At 42.5% G+C, this 26,866-nt stretch overlaps 1 protein-coding gene across 13 annotated transcripts in view; it reads right to left on the bottom strand.

Annotated features, from left to right (window-relative positions):
* Positions 1 to 26,866, bottom strand: part of MAST4 (microtubule associated serine/threonine kinase family member 4) — a 514,314-nt gene that overhangs the window by 8,811 nt on the left and 478,637 nt on the right. For 10 of the 13 annotated variants that reach the window (XM_064481100.1, XM_064481102.1, XM_064481107.1 and 7 more), the window contains 9 exons: positions 24,982 to 25,083; positions 19,513 to 19,635; positions 19,093 to 19,205; positions 17,206 to 17,333; positions 16,072 to 16,307; positions 11,534 to 11,734; positions 9,014 to 9,243; positions 8,286 to 8,408; positions 418 to 554 (listed from right to left, as the gene is read on the bottom strand). In XM_064481100.1, the coding sequence (XP_064337170.1) occupies positions 418 to 554; positions 8,286 to 8,408; positions 9,014 to 9,243; positions 11,534 to 11,734; positions 16,072 to 16,307; positions 17,206 to 17,333; positions 19,093 to 19,205; positions 19,513 to 19,635; positions 24,982 to 25,083 (1,393 nt within the window). The remainder of the gene's footprint in view (positions 1 to 417; positions 555 to 8,285; positions 8,409 to 9,013; positions 9,244 to 11,533; positions 11,735 to 16,071; positions 16,308 to 17,205; positions 17,334 to 19,092; positions 19,206 to 19,512; positions 19,636 to 24,981; positions 25,084 to 26,866) is intronic. The other 3 variants (XM_064481104.1, XM_064481128.1, XM_064481132.1) reach the window with 1 other exon arrangement.

Raw genomic sequence — 26,866 nt, 5'->3', positions numbered from 1 at the left:
AAGATCAGTTATCTTGGAATATCTGGCATTAAAAAATAGCAACTGTTTGTTGTCAAATTATGTAAAGGACATTATTAAAGGTAGATGTAATGCTAAAAACTGCCTGAAGTTTCAGTTCCTCAAATCCAACTCAACTGAAGTCTAGAGACTGAGAAACAGCAAAGGGCTTTTCATGGCTCTCACACGTGAGAGAATAAAGCCATCTACAGTGTAACTATGTGAATCTTTTCACTATGAAAAATAATGCTGTTAGGAATTAATAGAAATGCTGATGAATGAATAGATGTGAACCACAGCATAACATTTCTCAGAGAGAAAAGGACCCTTCTTATATGAAAGAGTTTAAATTAGGTAAGGAGTAACCCGCCTTCAGTGTGGGACACAACCAAGCCCAGGAAGAGGACTGCTCCAACGCACCTTTCTAGACTTTCCTTCTTCTTAGATTTCTTACTCCGCCTCACCATCCGGCTCTTGTAGCTGTTTCTCCTGGCTGGTCCTGTTTTGATTGATGTATTTTCAAATGGAGTGGTTGTGATTGACACCTTATTTCCACTCTATTAAAAAAAAAAAAGGGAAATGCTGTGATGACACAAGACCAGAACAGAGATAGGAGATCCAAAGACAAAGATCTGTAAGGACAGATATACTTAAAAGGCTTTCTGTTTGTCAGTGATCCTTCAAGCAGTCAAGTATGATGGAGCACAAACTGGGTGGGAGGAAACTGTGAGGTTTCCTCAGGAGGGGGGCTCTGGACTCCACAGAGCTGCCTGTACATCCCAGCCTGTGACCTGAGCACTTGCCGGTACCATCTAACAATAGAGTCCCGCCATCTCGTGGGGCTCCTCTGAGGATTAAGGGGATGGAGTTTGTAAAGCCTTTAGCACCAAGGGTGACACAGGGGAGGGGCTCTATAACTGTCATCTTCATCCATGTGTATTAAGTATAAACATGCCCAGGGGCTGTCTGCTCTTGGTTGATTTATTTTTCTTTTCTCTCCTTTTTGTGTTTTTCCTTTGACCTAGAAGTCATAGAGCAGCAAGACTGAATGAGACTTTTATTTTTAATTATTTTTAAAGATTCCTTTTCTACCACCGGAAAACCTGTCAGCATGCACAGCTGGAAAGTTTATGCCAGCAATAGCCTCTCTCTCGCCAGGTCAGGCAGGGTGAGGTCATTCCTGGCGGGATTCTGTGTCCTTCCACTTGGTCCTGGGACAGAAGCTTGCTGGGCAGGTCCCAGGGATGGATTTGACAGCAGTCACAGGCCAGGCTGAGGGATGCCCTGGGCAGGTGGGCGGAACCCATCCCAGACAGCACCCATCCCCTTCACTCCCATATCAATGACCTCTTTTTGAATTTCTTAATAACCAGGGAGAAACACATCCTTTCAAAGTCACAGATGGCCCTGATTACCCAGAAAAAACAAGAAATATAAGGAGAAGGGCCTTTTAAACGGCCTATGCCCGGCAGATGCCTAGCAACTTGGCTCTAAGTGGCGCTAAGAGTTGGGGGATCGAGTATGGTGGAGGCCGGGAACTGAAAAAAACAGAGATTGTTTCAACATCAACATCCACCTCCCCACCCGATTTGGGAAGTAATACAGGTCATTATAAGAAAAAATAGTCAAGCATATACAGAAAAAAATCGTTGAGAAGCCTATCACCCAGCTAACATTGGTTATATTTTAGTATATTTCCTGCTGTTTTTTTAACAGGCATGTATAAATTATGCATCTATACATACTTTATAAATAACTTTAATCTTAATTAAACTAATCTAATGTTTAGTTTTATGTTGGTTTTTTTTTTACTTCACATTTCATAACTCTGTAAAATGTCTCCTTCATCACTGAATATTCCTTAAGAACATAATTTTTATTGGTTATATAGCAATATTCCATGAGATGGGGGAATCAAAATTTAACTATTTCCCTACTGCTATTGTTTTCTGCTTTTCAATTATTATAAGAGTTGAAATAAATGTCTTTATCTGTAAGTCATCATTCTAACCTGACATTTTCCTTAGATTATCCAATTAGACTCAATATACTGCATCAAAGAGTCTATCTGAACTTTTAAAAGACTCCTGGTACATAATGATACACTAATTTCCAGAAAGTTTATGTCGATTTTATTCTTGCCAGCAGCACATGAATACCTCTCTTACCACAGACTTGTCAGAACTGAATTTGGTGGTGGTGGTGGGGTTGTCAGAACTGAATTTGGTGGTGGTAGTGGGGTAATTAGGCATTTATTTATTTATTTATTTATTTATTTATTTATTTATTTATTTATTTATTTATTTATTTATTTATTTATTTAATTTAATGGAGGTACTGGGGATTGAACCCAGGACTTCATGCATGCTAAGCATGTGCTCTACCACTGAGCTGTACCCTCCCCCTCAGAACTGAATACTAACATTAAACAAATGAGTGATTTTATAGGAAAAAGTTACATCAAGTTTTAATCTTTGTTCTTTGACTATTAACCAAGCTGAATGCTGTCTCATTTATTTTGTACCATTTGTATTTCTTCAGGGAATGATATGTTCATGTCTTACATCCAATTTAGTATCAAAGGTCTTAGTACTATTAATTTTGGAGTTCTTTATATATTTAAGAACATATAATCCCATACTTAATGTCATAATTGTAGAAAAATATTTTAGGGAAATGGGATTTGAACTTAAACAAGGGAAAAAATGTTTTTATTATGAAAGAATAAATTACATGTTTTACAAGCAAATGCCAAAACTTTAAAAATAAATCTTTATCTGATAATAGAGATGGACATTCTACTTATTCTTTAAACTAAAAATTCAGTGTATTCCTAGGAAAGGCCTACTAATGAAGGTTGTTTGGAATGGGGTTTTCTCTTCACAAACTGAGTGAGGCTGGGCTAAAATTTTCCCTATCTGCCTTAGGAGATGGAAAAAGGCAACAAACATGGCAGGAGTTTGTCCTCACTGAAGCCCCTTCCGTCCTTTTCTACATCACATACGAGTGACACAGAGCTGCAACGACCCCTGGGGCTGCTGTGGCACGTGAGTCCCTGGAGCCGGAACCCACTCACACCACAGCACTGACTTTCATATTCCTGTTGACAAGGGGCTACCAATGCCACTGAGCATTTTAAAACACATTGTGACTATTCAAGCACTTTCCATATATATTCTCTTTATTTTCACAACCAAGTCATAAGGGCTGTAAAAAAAAAACAAACAAACAAACAAACAAAAAAAAAACAAAAAAAAAAACCCTTTCGGGAAGGGATTATTATCCTTCCATTGTACAGAAGGAAAACAGATTCAGAGAAACAGGGTCTTCTTTCCCAAGTCACAGAGGCCAGAGGAAGAGCCCAAACCTGGCTCTCCTGCCCCTCACCCCCTGCCCACTCCTTATGGGCTGGGCACGTTCTCACCCCCCACCCCTTCCACCTCCCTTGTTCCCAGCAGAAGGCACAGCTTAATGAGTGGGGGTGGGAGGGTGGGGGGCGGAACCAGGTGCTGTACTGATACAAGGAATGATCACACTGTCAAGAAGAAACTTAAAATATATAAAATATCAAACATTATATGACATAAACATAATATAAATGCTGAACATTTCTCATCAGAAAATATTTATGACCAGGGTTTGCTGAATCAGAGCCCAACATTGAGCCCTGTACAAATGTCTCTTTCCACTATAAAAATCAAACATGCTTTTCTCTTGTTTCTTTATATGGCTGTACCAGAGGACAGTTCCCTTGACTTACGGAAATATACCAAGAGATAACTTCCCCAAGGAGAAAGACAGACACAAAAAATGCAGAGTGCAAATACTTGGTTGGAAACATTGTTGATTACGAAAATGGTTAAGATTGGAAAAATAATTTCACGGAGCACAGGTGAGAATTGTGAAGCCTGACACCTTGTGGATCCATTGGCTATAGCAAGTGCTGCCAGAGCAGGGAGCAACATGTTTTCCTGGCTCATTTACCTCAACAAATTGTTTTGGAGAAGGTGCAAGCTCTTATCGGAGATATTCTGTGGTATTGTTTTAAAAAATAACAACAGCAAAACCAGGCCAGTGGACTATTAAATGTTCAGTTAGTTAAGTATTCCTTTAAACTACTTGTGTGATTAGTGTACAGCGGGAGGGAAATTATTTTAAGCTGGCTGAACTGAATACAAAAAGTGAAGTCAGGCTATACAGTCTCTTCTCTCAGTCTGACTCCGTGTTGGTTTATCAGTTGGCCTTGGGTATCTCACTGAGATTCTTTCTCTGCAAAATGCACGTGATGGACCAGCACCCTTCGAGACCATGCCCTGACTCACACCTCCGTGGCCCAGCCCCAGCTATCCAGCACACTTCAACCCATATGCTATGAATTCAGGCTCCAGCTACTGGTTTACTCATGTGCCTCAAGCGCTCTGAGCTTCCTGCCCTTGTGCTTTTAGGCATCTTCCTTGTTTTGCCTAGACCATCCTGCACCCCCTTTCCACACATTCCACATCCACCCATCCTTCACAGTCCTGCACAGAAACCCCCCAAGTCTTGATCCCTGTCCACCCTGGTGGACAGCTCTCTATCTTTCCGAACTTGGGCCATATTTTCAGCCTACTCCTTTCATTTACACTTTGATAGCTGAGTATTGCCACCGTTTCCCCCTGAACACTGGGTTGTAAGTTCTTGGCAATCGGAGAACTCCATGCATAGAGCACTGTGCTGTGCTGGCTGGAAGCACAGGCTCGGGCTGCAATGCTGGGAGGGAATCCTCTTCTGCTCCTCCTAGCAGACACCCTTGGGCTGCTTTGCTAATTGCTCCCTGCTTTCATTTCTTCATCTAAAATGGGCACATTTATATTTATAGCACCTCAGCATGGCATATGAGGACTACCTGAGTTTACTCATGTAAAGTGCTCCCAATTACCTATTACTCCCAATTACTGATTAGAGCAGCCAAGTTGGACAGGTAATCCTGTGAGCAGGGGATATGACTGGGTCAGCGTGGCCTCCAGCATCCACTACTGTGACTGGACAAAGATTTCAGTGCTTTCATAAAGTTCTTTTAGAAAGCTACTTGAAATATACATACAGCCCTACATAATGGGCTCCGTGAGATTCTGTGAAGTGGTCTGCAAGTATAAACTACCCGTAAACAGCATCCAAGAATACCAAAATATGGCTACTACCTTGATGTCCTGCCAGGGACGGCACATCAGAGCCCAGTGTTGGTCCCAGTTACTTCACGCTTTGTCCAAGAATCGCTACTTAAATTTAGAAGAAAGCTGCATGATTACACAGTTCACTGGAAAGATAATTAAATCCCTTGTATCCTTTTTGTCTCATTACACTGGTTACTCCTCTCGAGTGCTTCCCTGGTGAACCTCTACTTGAGTCTGAGACACAGCACGCCACGGCTTTGAAAGGGAGCTAAAGGCTCTCTGTTACGCATGTCCGGGCCGCTTCAGAAGAGACACACATCAGGCCGACCCAGAAATGAAGGCACTTGGGAACCAGACGAGGACAAAGTGTTATAAATGGGATCAACTGGTTCTACCCAGAGACCTTTAGGAGAACTGGACATTCAAATTTCATAGAAGCAGGAAGAGAGATTTTAAAGTCCAGCATCATATTAAAATACTTAATAAAATAAATTACAAAAGTGACCAAAGGTCTCAGCAAAATAAACAAATGCATATTTTCTCAAGATACATGTAGGTTTCAGTTTATTATTTCTTCTTCTGATTTTATGAGCAGATGTAAGAAATAATATAAAGATACCCTGGGTCAGGAGCTAAGATGGGTATAGCATAACACTGCTATAAAGAACGTAGGAGGCCGAATATGTTACCACTTAAAATCCATTTGCTGATGCCGAGACTCTAAGATGAATAACAACTAAAAGAAGCTCACTTACAAAACATAGATTTACTATCTAAACAAAGGGTGAACTAATGGAAAAGCTCAGGGAGCAGTTTAGATAGAAGCACCTGTCTGCCTACTTTTGTGGCCCTGAATCCACTGGAAAGTCTTATATATTGGATACAGTAGACAGAGGGGAAAAACCCCGAACAACTGGCCTGGGCCCTTACTCACAAAGGGTCGATGTGGAGCAGAAGTGGGGCACCCCTGGACCGCAGGCTCAGGTACTATGAGAGATGCGGCTGGTCAGACTCATAAACCTTTGGTCTCTTTCTTGAATTTTGTCTCGGGGAGTCTGAGGTCATTTCAGGTGACTCTCACAGCCAAGGGATCTCCAAGTCGACAGTCCTGCTCTGCCTTCAATTTCTTAGACACTTACTACAACAGAGTTGTTCCATGCCAGTTGGACAAAGAACATTTTCCAGAAGAGATGGTGAATGAAATTAAAAAACTCAGGTCTGACTTGTGGTACCAGAAGAGCAACTCCAGCCACCTTAAGGCTTCAGTCCCAAACCAAACGGCATATACATTAAGACATGAATCAAGACACAACACAAGTAATCGTATGTGCTTGGCTCCTCCCATGGTAACTTTTGGACAGCAAGCAAAGGAGAACCCCTGGTTCACCCCAATTCCACATATATTTACTGAGCACCCACCCACGTATGAGGCACGGGGTGAATGCTGGGATGGCATGGGAAGCTTTAATAGTAACTCCACGTCCCTCCTGCAGGTCAGATTTGCCAGGCGTTCACTGTGTCTGATTTCCAACACTGCTTATGGCCCTGAAAAATTCTCTCAATGTTCAGTCCTATTCCTCCAATGATGAATTGTATGCATTCAAGTGAAGGTTGACTAGAATTAGGGGAACCAGCTATAGGTAAGGATGACAGCAGAGCCAGGCCCCAGCTTCCATGGGGCCTGAGGCCAAGATCAAAATTTCATTAATGCTGTGAAGTGACTAATGGCAATGACTTTCCTCCAATCTGCCACTTCAGAACAGACCTTTGAATGTGCACGCTATTACTACTTCCAGAACCAAGACCAGATCCTGAATCTTTTGAAGAACATGCCTGTGTTGGCTGGGGGATGAGAGAAGGAGGAAAAGTCATCACCTCCCTGCAGTACTTTCCAAGTTTCTAATTTTCTTTCAAGTTCTAGTTCAGTGTCACTTCTCTGTGCTGCCTCTCCCCAGTCACAGAATGTTCTCCCCAAAAGGATGGCATCCCTCCCCGCCGCCAGCACTGGCTCATCAAGCTGCACTTTATCTGCTTGCATGTCTCTCCTACAGCCCCCCTCCTTCTCGAGAGCAAGGACCTGACTATGACTCCCATGTTACCAACATCTACCAGGGTACCTGCCTCAGAGCAAGTGTTCTAGAAACAGTCTGAATGTACTCTGTTCAAATGACATATCTGTTAAAGTTTTCTCTCTCACAGGCTGCAGATTATCTGGAGTGATGGCTCACATCTCCCTGACGGCCTGCCCCCTTCAAGCCCCTCCTGGTGCTCACACAGCAGGAGGTCATCCTTAAATCCACTGACTTGTAAAATAATCTTACAATTAAAGACTGTATTTTTGATCAGAGATAGTCTTCTTTTCTTGAAAAAAACTTAAAATCAAACTCAAATGTGTCTTTGTTTTAACCAGATCCATATTTGGAGCTATAACTTATATATTCCGCAGTCAGCAGGTGGCAAAGCAAATAACTCAACCAAACAGAGAGGGTCACTGGAGATAGTCTCCACCATGCTCATGCCTCTTGTGATTGTCTCACTCCACTGTCTTGAGTCAGCTTACACTCCATGTAGAAACTGGTCTATGTTCAAATTCATTTGTACAAGAGGGGAAAGGCCGAATGATTTCCAGAACCCCTTCTTCCATGACCATCTATTTCTATCACTTACAGTGTATGTTATGTACTCACAGCTCTAACTTTCAAAGGAAATCCAGCTCTCAGACGCAACCTTCAGATCTGACCTCACAGTTTAATACCACTTTGTCTTCTGCTATATAGAATAAAACCTACGAAATGTAGCTGAAGAAAATCGCCTTTAGGATAGATGTTTTCCAAACAGATGTTTTCTATGAGAACATTTACTATTTGTAATTTAGGGTAAGAAGTAAAATTAAATTAGGAAGTGATTATGCAGCTACCCAAATGTGTTTTTCCATGCTATAAAACCAAAGAATTCATGTTATTTTTGCCTTTACATAAAACCTGAGACTACTGAATCCTTTCTCAGGAATGAGACTGGGTGGGTGTGAATTTGCTGTACAGAAGGACTCTAGGACTTGGAGTAAAGAACTCTTAGTGCTAGTTCCTTCTGGCTACCTGCTTCATCTGGATGGCCATGACACAAAAAAGACAATACCTTTAGCAGGAGCTCGATAACTTCTGTGTGGACAAGTCCGTGCACTGGTTCTCCATTGATGTGTGTGATCAGATCCCCAGCCTTCAGTCCCGCCTGGCAAGCTGGACTTCCTTCTTCTACGTTCTAAAGTTCAAAAGGAGGATATATTTGTAAGCAAACAAATGAAAATCCTAACACCTGCTGTTTCTTGTGGCAGAGTATTCTGAGTTAATCAGCAAACGATCCTGAGCTCCTAAGAGGAAATCAGTAAGATATGGTTACTATTCCTTTTCTGTCATCATTCTAAAATAGGATAATTCCTATGGTCCCTTAAAAAATTTCAGATGATTTGAGAATGTATATATGTATATGTATGTGTGTGTATATATGTGTGTGTGTATACATATATACATACACACACACACACATATATATATTTTTTTTAAAGAAAGGGAAAAAAATTCAAGAAAAGAAGAATGAAAGAAGGATAGAAATAAGACTACCTTTGACTATTTCTACTAGCTTGGTATGCAAAGTGGATAATCATATATGAAGACTAACAGAATTATGAGAAAGAATTCATTTTTGCTAAATTCACCTCCACCACATAGATAAAGGGCAACAGGTCCCAAATGCCAGCTTCACAGAAAAAAAATTTGCTGTTAACTACACCTCAGTTACGTTAACGTATTCATTCTCTGGTTTGGCTGGGAATGAAACTAACAAGGCAGAGAGACCATGGGTCTTACCCAAACAATATGGTGCACCGTGTAGATGTCACTGTCTCCCACATACACCCGGATGGCTCGGATGGTGAAACCATAGTTCTTCCCTGAACTGTGGATCACAATGGGCTGATGTGGACTGGCAGAAGCTCCTGAGGAATCTCGGCTGGGAGAGGAATCCCGTGAAGAAGAAGGGTCCGAGGACAGGGAATGGGGGGACATTGGACTCCCCAGTGGAGAAACAGCAAACATGTCTGCAACAAAGAAGCCAGTCATCAAAGCTGATCACACACACTCCGTACAGCCAGCCCTTAACCACGGAGCCCTGACCAGCTTGGCAGCACAACCACAAAACAAATCCATTTGCTTCTAATAAAGAAGAAATAATATAGAAAGATGTATATTGGTAGCTAGCATGGATTTCAGAACACAAGCCTGTCAAGGAAATTTCAGAAGTGTCTCTTTTTAAACTAACTTTTAAAGTAATAATCTAAAGTTTTAATTCCTTAGTTCTTTACACTAAGTAAGAAACAATACAAAGTGTCACTACTGGCTGTGATTTTTTAAAATACATTTTCTTTTAATTAAAGAAATAAATCATAGATGCACGAATTTCAAGTACAGCCTCACGCAGAGGAGGCGGTATGGACAGGAAAAGACACTCAGGCTACAAATCTTGCCCTAAACACATTTAATGTGGTCCTTCTCAAACACACATGGCTGGGAAAGCAGTTCATCAGTTTACTTCTGCCTTTTATATTATTGAACTAACACTGATGAAATAACTTTCATCAAGAAAACACAGCCACGTCAGCTTCTCTAGAAAAGAATCACTACTCACGACTATGACTGGAACTGATTCTCTTCCTATATTACCTGTACATCTAGCAAGGTTTCTGAGAGGATCTGCGGGGGGATAGAGAAATTTTAAGAAAAACTCAGTTCATACTCTTCAGCACCAATTCTACTCTGTTTTCCTTGTTTTATAAGCAAACATGCTTTTGTTTTTGAGTTCTTATCACTCTTCTACCCATATGAATCTAAACAGATCTTAACTGGCCAAGTGAAATTATGTGTGTGTGTCTGTGTGTGTCTGAGAAAAAGAGAATCTACAAAAGATGCTGCAAGTTAAACAAGAACTTGGTCAGGGCCAGGCGGCCAAGGGTGGCCCTACTGAAGACTCCCAGGGTGTGGAGAGGAACATGGTGGGCACAGGGAGCTCAGTGTACCCAGACTGCTGTTGGCTCCAGTTCTCGTGTCTGTCCAGAGGAGAACAACTAGGGAAACGGACCAGGTGCTTCACTCTCTGACTTCACATGGCACCTTGGTGCTCTTTTGCTGGCTACCTTCTGTCTCATCAGAAGGCCAGGTGAACAGACACACACTGGTGGGCAGGGACTTTCACGACATGCAAACAGCAAGAGGACAGAGTGGTTACACAGATCCAAACTGCTAAAAAGCCAGGCCCCTGACCCTTACCTCAGGCCGTTTTCCCTCGTCTCCCCAGACTGAAGAACTGCCCTGTGCCCATCAAGGGCTGAGCATCCTCACCAGTGCTCAGAGTGGGCTGACCACACCCCACTTACCTTCCCTGCTGCAGCAGCACTGGGGCCACCGCCTTCTGGTTATGAATAGTCATTCAAACTACGGAGACAGGTGTTTGCTTTATGGTGCTAAGTGGGCAGCTCCCAGAAAGCAATGTGCTACAGTGAGCACCACCCGCAAGGGAGCCTTTTCGTACACCCGATTTCTTTCTGCACAAATTTGAAAAATTTTAAAAATGTAAACAATCCCTTTTATACATGGTCTGTTTCCTTCCAAATCTGCAATATTCTTCTGTCGCCACTTCCAATCTCTCATTGTCATTTGAGGGATAGGTCCCAGCCGCCAGGGCCAGGGGAGTCACTACAGACTCAGTGATTAGCAGGGGCACAACCAGGTTGTGGGAAAATCCTGCAACTCAACAAAACCATAATTAAGCCTCATTTTTTAACACCAGGCAGGAAGTGATCTGACTACCAGTAGGAGGAAGCGTAACCCCACAGACAGGGCTGGCAAAACGTATCATTTCAGTGCTGTGTGTAACTCTACAGCCCCAGAAGTGAAAACCTTGCGTTCTCTGTGTCTATTTCTTCATTAGCCAGATGAGAAAAACTATACTTAGTTTTCCAACAGAGATGCTGTAAACAGCTCTGTAAAGGATATAAATCATGCATGGTGTTAGGAGGAAAAATCATTCAGAGGAGGGAAATTTATCACTTAACTTGGGGTAGGGGGGCAGAAAAGAAAAGGAAAGAAAACAAATAAAAGAAATAAGCCTTTGTGGGAAGGGAGCCTGCCTCCTCTCCTGCTGCAGAAAGAGGAGAAGGAATAAGCCATGTGTGCCTTCTGGGCGGTCGGGAGGGAGACACTCAGGAGGGCTGTGCCAGGACACCACCCGCTACTGCTTCAAGCAACCCTGCATCTCAGTCAGCATTCCAAACAGGGGGCAGGGTGAGCACATGCACAAATCACACAATTTCATGCGAGTCAATGTCTCTCTACCTCCTGGGATCATGAGGGACAGAGCACTGGCAGAAAGGGACTTTGTGACTTTCCCCGAGATTTTCCTTTTCTCTGTGCTTTCTAATCGCGGCCGAGCCATGTGAGAAGCGGGTTCACCGGAGGGCTTTGAGGAATTATCTGTACTGTCCACACACTCGCTTCGTCCATTTATCTGATCCAAGTGCTCTGAAAAACTGCCAACTGTGCAAAGAAGAAGGGATAAACACGTTCAGGAAAATTTGGGACAGGAGAGGCAGGGAGAGGGGAAGAGAGAGAGAAAAGGAAGGACAAACACTGGGAAACAGACAACCATGTGGTTCGCGAGTCCACACGGTGTCTGGCAAACATGAAAAACACGTGATGGGTTTGAGAAAGGGGATGCGGAGGAGGAAGGACGACAGAGGCTGTCCATTCCAATTTCACTCTCCTGGTACACAAGTCTGATAATTCTCTACCAACAACTCCATTTAACTAGAATAATTACTTCTTAGAACTGAATTTTATGACCCTAGTAGAGACAACTCTTTTCCCTGACTCCACCATGAAAGGCTATGAACCAAACATCACCTTATGAACTGCACGACCACCCGCCGTATACTATAATTATCCTGTGATACTGATGATCATCATTAGCATCATTTGCTATGTGGACATCGTTTAATCACTTCCTGGGGACTTAGGTCTGTGTCATCTCCTACTATTTTTCTAGGGCACACTTCACACTAAGCTCCGTAAGTCACTTACGGGCTCAAGTGTCACCTTTGACTTCCCCCACGCGATGCCTCCTTCCACTCTAAGCTCCTTGTACATTTCACGGCGAGACAAAGGGGTTGCCTCACTACCTTACCCAATGTCTTGCTACACCTTCTTGGCTTTTAACTGGACAGTGCCACAGGCTGATGTGGTCTGAAGTTCTGGGGTCAGTGAGAAGATCCAACCCTCTGTAAGCCAGCCATCACATCTTCTTTATTTTTAATTTTATTAACCCTTAATATAAACTGGAGGGTTTTTTTAAGTTAAAAAATTAGGACTTCCTTCAGCAGAGAAACGTTAGAGAATATATAATCATGCAGAAGGGTGCAGAAAAGGAAAATCACTGACACCAGTCTGGTAATCGCACATGCCAAGAGTAAAGAAACTTCCTGAGCAGAAGCGACATGAAGAATTTCCCAGAGAAAAGTCAAAAGACCATCCCTTTTGGTTTCTCCCATTCTTTCTCTCACAAGCTATCAGTTTTCTGAGTTTTTTTTTTCCTTTCCTTTTTTTTTAACCAGTGATAATACACCTTTGTCCAGAAAAAACAATGCTTATCTCCCTTTTCCTTCTAAATGCTACATTATAAGCCTTTTTGCTTTAAAAATCAACACTATCATCACGTTAAGATACACAATCCACCCAGTGAATTCAATACCATTATGAATGATCCTTTGAAAGACCAGCCAGCACATTTTAAAGTGCTGACCATGTGACATTCTTTGCCTAGGAAAGAGGCTTAATTAGATTTTACACTTCTGTTACACTGCCATATACACATCACTCGACTGCACAGCTGAAGTTTGGTCCTAGTTTACAGCAGTGGCACAGACCCCAACGTGGGGTCTAAGCTAAGGGAAGCCTAGGACTTGGGACAGTGGGCGTGGGAATAGCACGGCTCAAGGTCACCCACTGTGCTGCAGGTACAAGAGAAGATTCAGAGACTTCATGGGACACTCACCTGACCTACAAAGGAAGACAATCTTAAGACAAATAGCAACCATCTTTCCTCTTCTATATCCCAAACTCAATCCCCCTTCACAGTGTATCTATTCCATTCACTCTAAATAAAGAAATCAACTGCTGAAGGGCTTGACAAAAACTGCTTCACAAATCCAAAAAAAAAAAAAAAAAGAAAAAAAAAAAAGAAAACCTCATCTGAAAAACTTTAAGCTTACTTTGAGGTGAGTTACACATTCCCTTCTCATTCTAATTTGGTTTGGATGGGCTCACTGACAAGTATAAAATGAAAAGCTGAATCTCTTTACAACAAATAATTTATTGGATGCATTAGAGCACTACACCTAAAACTGAGATACTTTGACTTCTCATTGCTTCAGATACAACATAGTCATGGAAAAAGAAACAGGTATAAAGCAGCACTTCCCTAAATGCCAGAGTGTGAACATACAGCATTCTCTGTCATCACCCCTCCGTCTCGTCCCGCCATCTCATTTCATAGCACTGTATACAAGCGTGTGTTTCTTTTCTGCCAATGGTGGATAATGTCACCTTAATGTTCTGTAAATGTCAAGGGTTCCTTCTTTTTGATGGTGGAGCAATATAAAAATCAACAAATCTAATCAAATTTAATTTTACTACAGTCACGGTTTTCAGATTCCCTAACTACCCTTGGCTATGAGCAAATCAGCGCATCTCTCTATTCTGAACAGCCCCCAAGGTCTTTGATTATTTTTAGTGTGTGTACGGGGGAGAAACAGAGAAAGGTGGTTTGAATCTATTAATCAAAATGCATGGCAGGGCATAGAGAGCTTTTTTAAATAATTTTTTAAATTATAAAAGTAATCCAACGCTTAGACACCATTCTCCTCCCTCCACCTCCTACATTTCTGGTAGTTAGTAAGCTAAAGAGACCGGGAGAGCCTAAAGAATTCACTCCATTAAGACTGTATTCCAAAGGGAGGCAACTACATTCAGAGTAAATAATAAACTAAGAAACAGATGAGAACTTAGGAATATAAAATATGTGACTTATCTACATTTGATTTGATTACCAAGATGAACTAAAAATGGTTAGGAATCTTAGAATACTAGCTTGTTTCTCCACTACTTTTTAAAAAAATATAATATTTATCATTTATTTTTTGAAGGGGAGACCTAATTAGGTTTATTTTATTTATTTATTATTTATTTATTATTACTGTTATTAAAAAATTCTTACTTTTTATCAAAGTGTAGTCAATTTACAATGTTAGTTCCAGGTGTACAGCAAAGCAACTCAGTTATATGTATATATACACACATATATATATTTTAGGTTGTTTTCCATTACAGCGCATTATTATTGCTATTTTTTAATGGCGGTACTGGGGATTGATCCCAGGACCTCCTGCATGCTAAGCATGTGCTCTACCACTGAGCTATACCCTCCCCACCACACTACTTCCTCATTGCTATTCTCTTGGCTCTACAGAGTTAAGACAAGTGGAATTATTCTACGTGGAAACAGAATAGAGGTGAAAAGAGAGAAGGAAAAAACACAAAATCATTTTTCCCCACGATCAGTGATAAGCCCATGTGAAGCTCCACAGAACCAAACTTCTCAGTGAGGCTGAAATAAATCCAGCCTGTAAAATTTGTTTTCTTGAAATGACTCAAAACAAAACAAAACAATTACACTATGAATATTCAGTTAGTTAAAGACATGTTCACAAAAAATCTTGGACTCATTCATGGTTATCAATATAGCATGCTGGATGTGGCTTAATGAAAACATTTATTACAGCAACCTTAAGCCATATCCATGTTTTGTTTTTTAGGAGCATAAATACACATTGCTCTACAGAAGGATATGCTGTGCATGAAATTTTTACAAACCAAGTAATATTTTAAATGCACTTCCAGGACTTGCTCTGGGGGAAGTGCAAGTTCGATCATCTAATGAGGACACCTCTATGATTAAGGACCAGCAAGTATTCATGATTCATTAAGCCTGTGAAGACACTGTTCTTGTTCTCAGGAAGGCTTACTTCACACAAAAGTGACATCATACAATGCTCTCATAGGGAAAGTCCAGGCCCCTGGTCTGCCTCCCATACAGCCAAAGATATCTCAGCAGAGTCTGCGCCAGTTACCCAGAGGCTGCAAAGGTAACCTGTGTACAGTGGAGTTGTTGCACAGGCACCTAAGATGCGGTGTTTAGCATTTCTGACTCCCCTCTCCCTTCTCCGTCTTAGATGCATGGAAGGCCACTGCGAACCTCACAGCATGAGCATCCTGCTGCACTGATGAGGGTCTAGTTTGGAAACGCTACAGGTATGGGGTACGGCATGGTCCCTAACAAAAACCAACTCCTTCAAAGAAATAACCACCTGCTCCAACACTACAGGGTACACTAGCTTACACTGTACCTTATGGGTGATGCTTTAAGACACGATGGAGGGTAATTTTGACCATGTGACTGATACACTTGCTTACAAACTTTGAGCCAGAAGCAGTGCCACAAGACATGCCTTTGCACCCATGACAGAGAACGTGCTTCCCTAATGGCCGTCAAAGGACCCATCGAAAACCAGCTGCAGAAGTGAAGGCTTCAGATGAAACAAGAATGATCTGATGTATGGCCAGACACTGTGGAGTGGTCTGGGACATCTGATCTCAGTTCTGAGGAGCTCATCACCCAAGCCTAAGAAGTGGGGCCGCGGAGGTAGTGGAGTAGCACAAAACGCCATCATCACTGCCTGGCTGGGTCTCCGGGCACCAGCAGTCCCCTCTCAATGTGCTAGGTGATGCCTGGATGGCAGGCGCCACGCTCAGGGGCTTACCTGACAGGGTGGAGCTGCTGATGGTGCTGGCGGGGGTGGTGACCTCGGGCTCCTCCTGACCACCCTCCTCAGGAGGGAGGGCTGGCTTTTCTGGCTGTTCATGCAGCTCTCTGGGGTGGGGAGCAGCCTCTTCTTGTTCTGCCTCTGCTGAAATAGCCAGTTTGGGAAGCAGGCCAGACCCAAGTTTATGTCTGTTGCTTTCAGTATCCGAAGAATTGGATGTGGATAGCTGTTGCCTTAATAAAAACCAAAAACATCTCAGCATTGTCTTCTCTTCCTCAAGACACAGATAAAGGAGAAGCTCCTCTAGTTACTGGGATCTCTAAGGGGAGTTTTTGGAGTAGTAGCTTAAGATAGGATCTTGAGTTTTGAAATTTCTTATGCTCAACTCTTTCTAAGTCACCTGCTTTTTATTGTTTATTTCTCTTTGATCTGTAGTGTTAAAGATATTTCGGCAAAATCACTTTTGGAGCTAACTTACTGCAGCTGTATAAACCCCTTTAAATGAAATACATAGGTTTAGGGCTTCTATGCTTAAAGCAAACTCAGTAACTTCACTTCCTTCATGACATTTCTAAAAGCCTTTCATCTAGCCTTCACTTGAAATCCTAAGATCTCTTTTGGAGAGAAACTCCTGTTTAGAATAATGGCAGAAAATGAGGAAATACTTGCTCCTCTCCTTCCTACTTTAAAGACTAAAGGTTGGATCAGCTTGGGTGAAAGCTGTGGGAAGAAAATGTAGATTATTTTTTATATTTTAAAAAACCCACAAAAACAAACAAACAAAAAAACAAAGTCATTAATCTATACATACTAGGAAACTGTGTTCAAGGTGAATTTGGGAAGAAAGAAACCAGGTAAAAATGGAACTGAGAGAGCCGAACCAAGACACATTGAGGGCAGTGATTCTTAAAGTGTGGTACCCAGACTGGCAGCATCAGCATCTCCTGGGAACCTGTTAGAAATGCACCTTCTTAGCCTGCATCCCAGATCTCCTGGGTCAGAGACTCAGGGAATGGGCCCCGCGCTCTGCTGGTACAGGCCCTCCAGGTGACCCGGATGCACACCCACGTTTAAGAACCACTGCTCTGGTAGCTGCTGCATATCGTACTTCTTAACAGGCATTTCACATACATTTCAGAATACTCTGAACTCCAGCTTAACATTTCCGTGGATGGCAAAGTCGTGCTTTTGGTTTTGTCTCCGGGATCTTCCTTCTCTTCTCCTGAATTCTGAGTCACCTGATCTATACTGCTGAAAACCTGCAAGGCAAGAAGTCAGTGCTGATTAATATCTTCTTGGAACGGTTTGACAGAAAAAAAAAAAAAATCCTGGGAGGAAAACCTGAGAGTATGACTCAAGTTTGAACTGGGACCACGTATTCAGGAGGTACTTTCCAACACTGTTTACTTGAATTCTGAGGAGAGTTCTCAAGTCTAACTGTTTTCCTTTGGCATGGGCAGCTATGAATGCATCACCCACTCGCCATATCTCACTATGGACTTTGTATCTGCAAATAATATCCATAGATGCGCTGGGGTTTCTGGGCCTGGGATCGATGCACACATTAGATTACTTTTTAACCATGAAGTCAATCAGGAAAAGAAAATCACAGGGAAAAATTTTAATGGCCACCAGTCAGAGGCGAGAAGGAGAAAAATGCATTGCAACTGAGGGTGAAGAGAATAATAAATTACCTCTTTCAAGATGTGTAGGGGGAGAGTACACATTTGGTTAAGTCAGAGGTATTTGTTTGGCTTATAAATCACATATACAGACAGGTGGCTGCATAGGTTGGTACTGGGATTTCCGAAAGGGATGGAAGGTAAAATAGGGAGCTTAGAGCCCTGCCCAGGAAGCACTCGTCACTGCCCAACCCAGCCACCTGTTGCTTCATGGGAATGGCCCTTAAACCTCCTACGCTCTACAGGGATTGGGAGGAAGGAGACTTAAGAACAGGGGACAGCGGGAAGGAACAGCTTCGTGGCTGGCTTTGATGGGCCGGGAAGCAGGTACTGGGAAAGCCTGCACTCAGTGTTATCAAAGCTTCTGCCCTGGCTCTGGGGACAGACCTGTACAACCCCTCCAGGGAAATCCCTACCTCCCTTTGTCCTTCCTATAAAAAGGGAGGGCAGTGCGGCCAATTTGCAGGTGCACTCCGGGTAGTCACTTAGAAAGGTACGGAACACTTTAAAACATTCAATGCTATAGAAAAGCTGCACGATAACAATGCAAAATGCCATGGCAACAGATAACACATTGCTACTGAAAATAGCAAAGGGAAGGCAGGGTGTCCTCTAGGTTCATTTCCATTTCCCTAGGACCCCACCCCATCAGGACTATCAGTTGTCTTTGTTTTGTTTGTCTTTTAATTCTCACCACTACCAGCTAAGAAGTGTCTTTCTCCAGCATCGATTTTATCTTCTACCATTTCCAAAATTCTCGCTTGACTTCTTACTGCCTCTTTAATACAACTTACGTTTTCTATCACTGGTTATGAGGCTTTTTCATTCCACGGTCAACTGTTCCCAAGTGTCTGGGCTTATGTCAGGGACTGAGCCTTCTCCTTTGTGTTGTATTCCGTGGGATACTAGGAGAGGGCTCTGCACACAATAACCTCAACATCCTTCATTATAAGATGAAAGAAACGGGAGGATGCCTCCACAGCCCGGCGCTGAGCTGGACCAGGGCAGCAGGGCAAGATCGGCACACAGGAAGGATCACGCATTCCGAAGAATGACTACGAGTGTTAGTCTGTGCCTCCAAGAAGAAAGATGTCAATCTATGGAGAGTGAAACAGAGGAACAGACCCCCGCAACGGGGTAGGGACTCTGGATTATCAAGATGATGGGGTCAGGCCATTTTTCCCAAACAAAAGGGAAATTTAAGTATAGGAGACCCCAACCCCCCACACACCATAGGTGGTTTTTATAATCCTGTGCAGCTGTTTAAGGCACCAACTATCAGCCCAGTGAGAGACTCTCCTAGAGACCCTCTGTGTTTATACCACAGTCCACTTACTTTTGAAAACCTGTGTGAGCATGAGGAAAACTGCCTTATTTCCACATTAAAGTCTTCGTCATTTGTATCATCTTCTTCCTCAGTCTCCATATGATGGTACTTCTCTGATCGAGCTGCAGGGAAATGTTTGGGAACAGTTCCAATTACTCAGAATTTCAGCTTTTAATTTAGATATTTTAATTATGAGTTTCTATATCAAAGCAACATTATGTTTCAGAACTTGTGGGTTCAAGATTGGAAGTTTCTTTTAAAAGTAGAGCTGGGGAGGGTACAGCTCAGTGGTAGAACGCGTACTTAGCATGCACGAGGTCTTGGGTTCAATCCCCTGTACCTCCAAACAAAGCAAAACAAAACAAAAGTAGAACTGATCTTCTACAAACTAAAGGCCAAATAATGTTTTCTGTCAGATAATACACGTACTATCAAAATAACTTGTGTCATCTTCGGATTCCAGCTGGGGAATGAATTCTGCCTTCTGTCTCAGCAAACTGTTCCAGTCTAAAGAACGGAAGAATCGATGCTGTTTGACTTCATATGCACCACCTTGGGGTAGGGAGCGGAAGGGAAGGACAGAGGGAAAAGTTAAATTATCCTCCAAGCAAAGGTAAGCATCAGTTTTTAAGAACAATCTCCCCGCCACCCTACCCCCAAAAAAGTTCTATCATGAGAGAAGTAAAGAAATCATGGATCTTCTTCATCCTACAAGCAAAACCTCCAAAAATTTTCCCGTAATTTATCAGCAGGAGGTATGATTTTGCTAATAGCAGTTGCTATGGCACAGTTTTTCTTTGTTAATTTTTCCACGACTTCCCTATTTTTCAAAGGTTAATGATGTGGCCCCTTAAAATCAGGTTATGCTGAACCTGGGGACATGGACACACACTGGCCCAAAGTAGACTTGCTCATGACAAACCCAAGGAAATTCTAACAAGGTGCAAAATGTGTTCACAGCAATATTTCCTAGGGAGGTAAAGTTTTTATAAAGATAAATTTGTCCTAAATAGTATATAATGGTTACCATTCCATTTTATTGGATTCCTCGTTAACATGGGTAGGAATCAGATTCTGTGGATTACAGATTCTTAAGTAAGAAACTGGCAAACTTGTTTGAAAAATGTGTAATGCACGTGATGAAAATCAATCAAAATCCCGAAGTTTTAGGCTTCTTTTGGCCAAGTGAGCCTGATAGCACAATTCAGTGAAATAATGTTTTTTAATTCAGTTCATGATTTTAAAGGGAGATTTTTAAGAGCAGACCCCATCAAAATACTGTACTATCTCCCATGTAAAGAGAAGAAGATGTACACATGATAAAATCCTAGTGAGAATCAGACACCTGCCCTGCTGCCAACACACATGCTGTTGGTGGAGGAGATGAGGAAGAATCAATCCTGAAACAATACCAAGAGGAGAGATTTCTCTCCAGACTAGTACTGCCATCTAATCACCCTCTCCACCAGGCGACAGCCCTCTAAGTGTGATGCAAATGCCTCTTTAATGCAGTTGTCACCCAGGCTTCTCATCTTGTCCTCAGTGGGGTTCAAAAGGAATAGGAAGAGAAACGCAAGCTGAATGAAAAATGGGCTTGGGTCTTGGGGTAGGGGAGCCGTCTGGATGGTTCAAAGATGTGGTTCTGTCCCCTGGGGCACTGCACAAGGTGCAGGCTTGCGGGAGCTCCAAACTCAGCCAGGGGAACCCGGGGTTCTGAAAATAGTGGAACGGAGAGAAAAAAGCAAGGTGGGAAAATCATTCCTCAAAAGGGAGAATGGGTTCTTTACAAGGCGTTTGATTAGAATCTTTACGTGGAATTCCAGCCCAGGCTTTCTCCATGTTTACAGCACAATACTCAAGCCTGTCGGTGATCCCAACAGCAATAGTGCTGGTGGCTGTGACCTGAGGGCCAACTTTGACAAGCATAGCACGAGATGCTAAAGCCGACTTGCTTCCTTTAGATAAGCCATTGAAAGTACCCCACAAAGTAGGCATTATCAACTTCATTTCTGGATGGGGAAAATAAAAATAATCAGTAAAGTACACTGGACCAAGATCATCCAGTGAGTAAGGATTAGAAGGGCTGAGGCTGAGGTCTAAAAACAGCCAGGTGCATCCTCAGTGCCACAGTGCCACCCGCCACACAAGAGGGAGGCATTCTACCATGCCACCTCTCCTGTATCATCCTGCAAATGGATTCACAACTGCTCATCATGGGCACCTGAGCCAAATAGCCAATTTCTGAGCACACTCTGCACAGCCCAGCCCTGGTCCTCCGTGCATCCTGGTTCTTGTCCACCCCAACCAACAGCCCCAAACATATTTTCTTCTAGTGACCTTTTCCTGGAGGAGCTAGAAGGGCTTATACATTTATCTATCCAATTTCCTCACTGTGCCAGCGACACTGAGGTCCGAAGAGTTAGGCTCTATGTAGTGGCCCACCACACACTATACCTCACACTATACCTGAGTGACGATGACTGTCACTTCAGCTGCCACTCATGGGGCCACACCAAATGACAGCTGGCACTGCCAGGTCACTGAACTCTACCCAGAAAAGCACTGTTCTCCAGACTCAAAGGCTCAAAAGGCACTTCCAGATCATACCCAGAGGGTCTGAGTTTTCACTCCCCGACCTGCCAACCTTCAGAACCCTCACTGGTGAGAGCATCGCTCCATGTCTGTGAAGAATGACAAATGGGTCCTCCCCAAGGAGTCACAGCCCACTGCTGTCCCAGCTCACAGTTCTCACCCTTTGGCCTTTGTGCCCCACTGAGAAGCAGTTGCTTATCACTCCTGTTTCTCACGCACTTTTGTAAAGATGGGGAATGAAAGAATCAAAGGGACACACTGGGGAAAAATTACCTCTGGGCCAAACTTTGATATAGCATAGATGACGGCTTTATGAGCCAAATACAAATCATCAGACACAGGAACTCCTGCAAATGCCAGCTCTCACTGGAAGAATTCACCAGGAAGGGAAGGGAAAGGAAAGTGACTATTTCTTGAGCTCCTATTATATACGAGGTTTATGTACTAGATACCTTCATGAACGGGTCTGCACAATAATCCCACCAGGTATGTAATGTGCTCATTTTCATAGATTAGGAAACTGAGACTCTGGGCAAAGAACAAAGGACTCAGCATCCAGCTGGTTCGTGGGTGGGAGTCAGTCACGTGTGAGCTGCTCTGAAGTCCAATGAGCCTGGCTGCCACTTAATGCACTACAGGTTCAAAGGTCAAGTTCAAGTACAACAAGTTCCCAAATTGCAAGTTGCTTTGGCACTAATGTTTCCCCTTGAATTTTTCTCTCCTTTCATAGAAGTTTCTTAAACATCCATTATGTTCTTCACACTCCTTTTCTCAGCCTCTCTAGTCTCTCGGGCAAATGTGCACTTGCACATTTTCACGGTGCATTATTTCGCCCGCTAAATATGCATTAAATCCAAAACGCTGTCATTGCAAGCAGCATGGCAGGCCTGTGGGATTCATAGCCTCATTCTCCGGGCCCTACTGGGACCTGTCACGTTGGACCTGCCTGTTTGCCAAGCATTCCGTGACAATGCTAAGAGCTGGGGCAGGGTCTTTTAAATGTCTCTTTTGAGCTTCTGCTAAATTTGTTTCTCAAACTGTCAAACCCTGAAAAGACTGAAAGCAGCAGTCAAGGAGGAAATGTGCAGAGATAACTTGCAGCATGTAATAGATAAACCTGGATGTGCTGACCACCATCACAGCCCTGTCTTGTTGAGTGAATCAAGAGTCCACATATTCACAGAGGGGGGAAATGGGCAGAATATTAAGTGAGAAAACTCTCCAAACTGACACATGAACTCTGACTGGGACTCAGAAGGGATGTATTGACATATCACTTGCAGTCGCACCTTAGGACCGCACGTTGGGACAGCTGGGGAGGATATATAAACAGATATTTGTATTGTTGCAGGACAGTCTTACAGTGCCACTGTTTCTCACTGCTTCTTTGACTCCAGTGAGCAAAATCACTCCTCAAAACTCTGCCCCACACAGAGCCCGAACACTTTTTCTCGGACAGCTACTCATCTCTCTTGAACTAAAGCAAGTCTGACTGCAAGTCACAGACGGTGGGAAATAACAAGTGTGCTAGTCACTTCAGACAGAAGGAAAACCAAATCAAGTGGGAAGAAACAGAAAGAGCTCCATCTGCTCAAAGGTGGGGGCACCACCACCCTTTCTAAGTCTCCTCTGTCCGAAGGGGAAAGCTGGAGGTTACACACGCAGGAAAATAAACATGGCAGCACCAGCAGCAGCGGCACGCCTGGCTGTCGGAGCCAGAGCTGACCATCTTTACCTTCACAATAATCCTGTGCTGCGGTGCTACTATTATCAGCTCCATTTTACAGATGAGGAAGTGAGACGCAGAAAGGGAAATAACCTGCTCATGGTCACACGGCTGGATCTAAACTCAGGCCACTATCCAGAGCTTAGGCCATTACCTTCCCTTGGACTGCCTTTCCTAGTTAAAGGCCCACTCATCCACCGAAAAAGGCGAAAAAGCACATGGTGCTCTAGTACAAAGCTCCACTCGAAGCAATTTTCCCGAGTCCTGATTTTAAAAACTTCTTGCATCCTCTAATACAGGATGCTTCAGGTTTTTCTGTAAAGAGCCAGAGAGTATTTTAGGCCATGCAGTTGGTCATGACTACACAACTCCACCAGTGCAGCATGCAGGCAGCCAGAGACGATATGTGAATGTACAGTATTTCTGTATTTCAATCAATATTTACAAAACAAAAATTGGGCCCACGGGTTTTACTGCATTATCATAAACTCTAATAGCACAGCATTCCATACTTTAACAAGAACAGAGCCCTCCAACTGGGGAAGCTGTGGCCTAATGTTGAGAACAATATAAGACATGTATTTGGAGCTGCTGCAAATGACTTTTGTTTTAGAAAAAACAGGTGAGAGAATTATCTTTCCAGTAGTTTCGGATCTTTCTAGTCAAATGGGGTAGAATGAAACAGTTTAGAGTAAACAACCCAACAACGGCAATTTTCACTGATGACAATTATGGATACAGTGTGCATGTGTGTATATTATGTGTATATACGTAATGTGTGTTTATATTTAATATTTAGTCTCGTCTAGATAAATTCACATACTGGGGTTGGCTAGAACGCTTTATTGGGATCTCTAAGTCTGTCTATTTGGAATATAAGGAAGAAAAGGAAAAAGAACTGGTGAGAAACAAAAGACTAGTAGCAGAACAGTCAGGAAAAACAATCAGCAAGAAATAAATCTACCATCTTTTTCATCTTGAAAGTCAGTGTTTTTTAATCCTCTTCCTTGGTCCACAGCGCTGATCGCCTTGATGGGAAAGCACAGCTCTACCCGAGGCGCTCATTTCTAGGACTTAGTTCAAGTACTGATAAGCCGTTTCAAAGCCTATAGACAGTAACGTGCTAGATCAAATCAGTCTATACACACACACACACACACACACACACACACACATTTAAAATCCGAAACAACAACAACAAAAAATCTTCCACATTTCTAATCCTCTGTATCAAAGTTTTAAGAGTCATGCTTTTTAAGACAGAAGACTTACGTGTGCCCTTGAGGTTTTCTTTCAGAGAAATTTTATTTATCGAGATAAATTAAGAGTAATTTCTTCTTTGCAAAAAACAAGAGCAAAGCACAGAGACAAACAACAGTCACCAACCCTCCTAGTATACACACTTCTCTGAATCAGAAAAAAAAATTCAAAATATTTTTGCTATAATGTATTGTAGCCATATTCTACATCAACCAACAGATGTTTCCCATGCAAAAAGCAGAACAAAAACAAAACCCTCTGAGTGCTCCACAAAGACAGTATTTCTTGCATTTTAGCAAAATTAAAACATGTGCTCTAACCTGTTCCCAGTCTCTCCAGCGGATTCTGCCTGAGAAGCAAGGTGATCAGATCCTGGGCATCGGGTGGTGGTGCCTCATCCTTTTCAGGCCAGTTGATCTCATCTAGAAGGAAGAAAAGTAGTTTATACTTTTATTGCTCAAATGGTGGTCCGGGTCCCAGCAGCATGGACAGCACCAGGGAGTTTGCTAGATGCAGAATTTCAGGCCCCACCCCAGACCTACTGAATCAGAATCTGCATTTAAATAAGATCTTCAGTTGATTCCTAGGCCTGTTGTATGAGACATGAATAGCAGAGCTTTCCACATTCAGAGAGAATATTTCAGTGAGCAGTGGGATCTCTCACTTGCCTTTTGGGTTCATTCTCCTTTGGCAGAACTGGCTCACTACAAATTGGTCCTCTAGGTATTGAGAGGACTCAATGTAGTAAAAACGCTAAACATCTGCATTTTAGGTGGTCATTCCATCCAGGAATCATCCGAGAGTCCAATTTTCTCTCCTACTACCATCCTCAATTGAGAATCTGGCCACAGCCATAGAGTTCTTCTGGTCCAAGCAGCAAAAAATTAGTTTTGTAAAAGTAATGATTTCCAGAGACAAAGGAAAGGTCAAAATGCTAAGACTAAAGGAGAAAAAAAAAATCCAGAGGAATTGTAGCAATGAGAGTATTTAAAATCTGTCATAAATATTAGAATGTGCTCTACATTCTACAAGAGTTTGCCTGAAGATAGGTGTGTATGCTTGTGTGCATGGAAATGCAATAAAAACATGAGTTGTGTCTCTGTGTGCCTGCCTCTAGCTCCTCTGCTGCACTTTAAATCTGATTTGGAAAATAAAACATGAATATGCATCTGAGCCGTAAGGCATCAAGAACAAAGCCAGCATTTGCTGCTTGTGTTAATTAAACAGTTGATTCCTCTTGCCATTCAGGACTCAGTATATCAGAAAACAGCCTACTTATAAATCCATAAACAGCTCAGATATTGTATAAAAAGGTTATACACTGCAGGCAACTCACAAATCTACTGTGTTAAAGTTTACAAATATGCCTGGCTTGCAAAGTCAACAATGGAAAATAACGCTGTGATTAAGGGGCTCCTGATACCAGAAGGAATTGTCCCGGTGTGTCCACTGTGGGACCGTGTAAGCACAGGCCAGAATGGACCAGAGGTGAGTGATAAAGATGTGAGTGATGACTGACCACCTTTGAGGAAGAGAGGCCTTTCTGATCTCTGCTTTGGGGAAATTTACAAAAACAGCAGGTAGGGTAGTAACAGAGCCTATTTAATTATCATTTAGTTTTGCCACAAGCTGCATAACAATAGTTAGGGTCAGCTCGCAGGTTAACATCTAAAGGTTATTGAATTTAGATGAAAGATGAACAGCTGTTAAGAAATAACATTACACTGTAACAACTACCAATGAAATCATTAACAATCTGTGGATTAAATTTGCTTCCTCCCCATTCTCATTATTTATTATTTGGTAGACATTTGTTTTAGGGTTTATTACACTTTTGTTAATTTCTTCATTGTGCCATTAGCCATTTTTCCCCATTTATGTAAATGTTACCCACATTAACCTTTTCTTCCCTGGTGCAACATTCCTATTAAGGAAAGGAAGACTGGACAGCAGGGAAATCATTTGCAAATCCCACACCAATTTCTTTTGCAGAAAAAGCACACCATAAAAATCGGTTCCATTGCTAGTACATTTCCAAATTCCGTGTTAACAAAACTTCCTCAGGTCAATTTCCAACACAAATTGCTCTCCTGAGAATGTGAAAGTCAGTTATGTGCTATGATGAGTGAGTTCTTTTAATCTGCTGGCTACACCGTTTGATAAAGGTTAACATTTTAGTAGTCAAAACAGCGATACTCCACAGAA

Source organism: Camelus dromedarius, chromosome 3, assembly GCF_036321535.1.
Source record: "Camelus dromedarius isolate mCamDro1 chromosome 3, mCamDro1.pat, whole genome shotgun sequence".
NCBI lineage: Eukaryota > Metazoa > Chordata > Mammalia > Artiodactyla > Camelidae > Camelus > Camelus dromedarius.
Note: the sequence above shows the minus strand (reverse complement) of the source record. Positions and strands in the feature narration are given on the sequence as shown.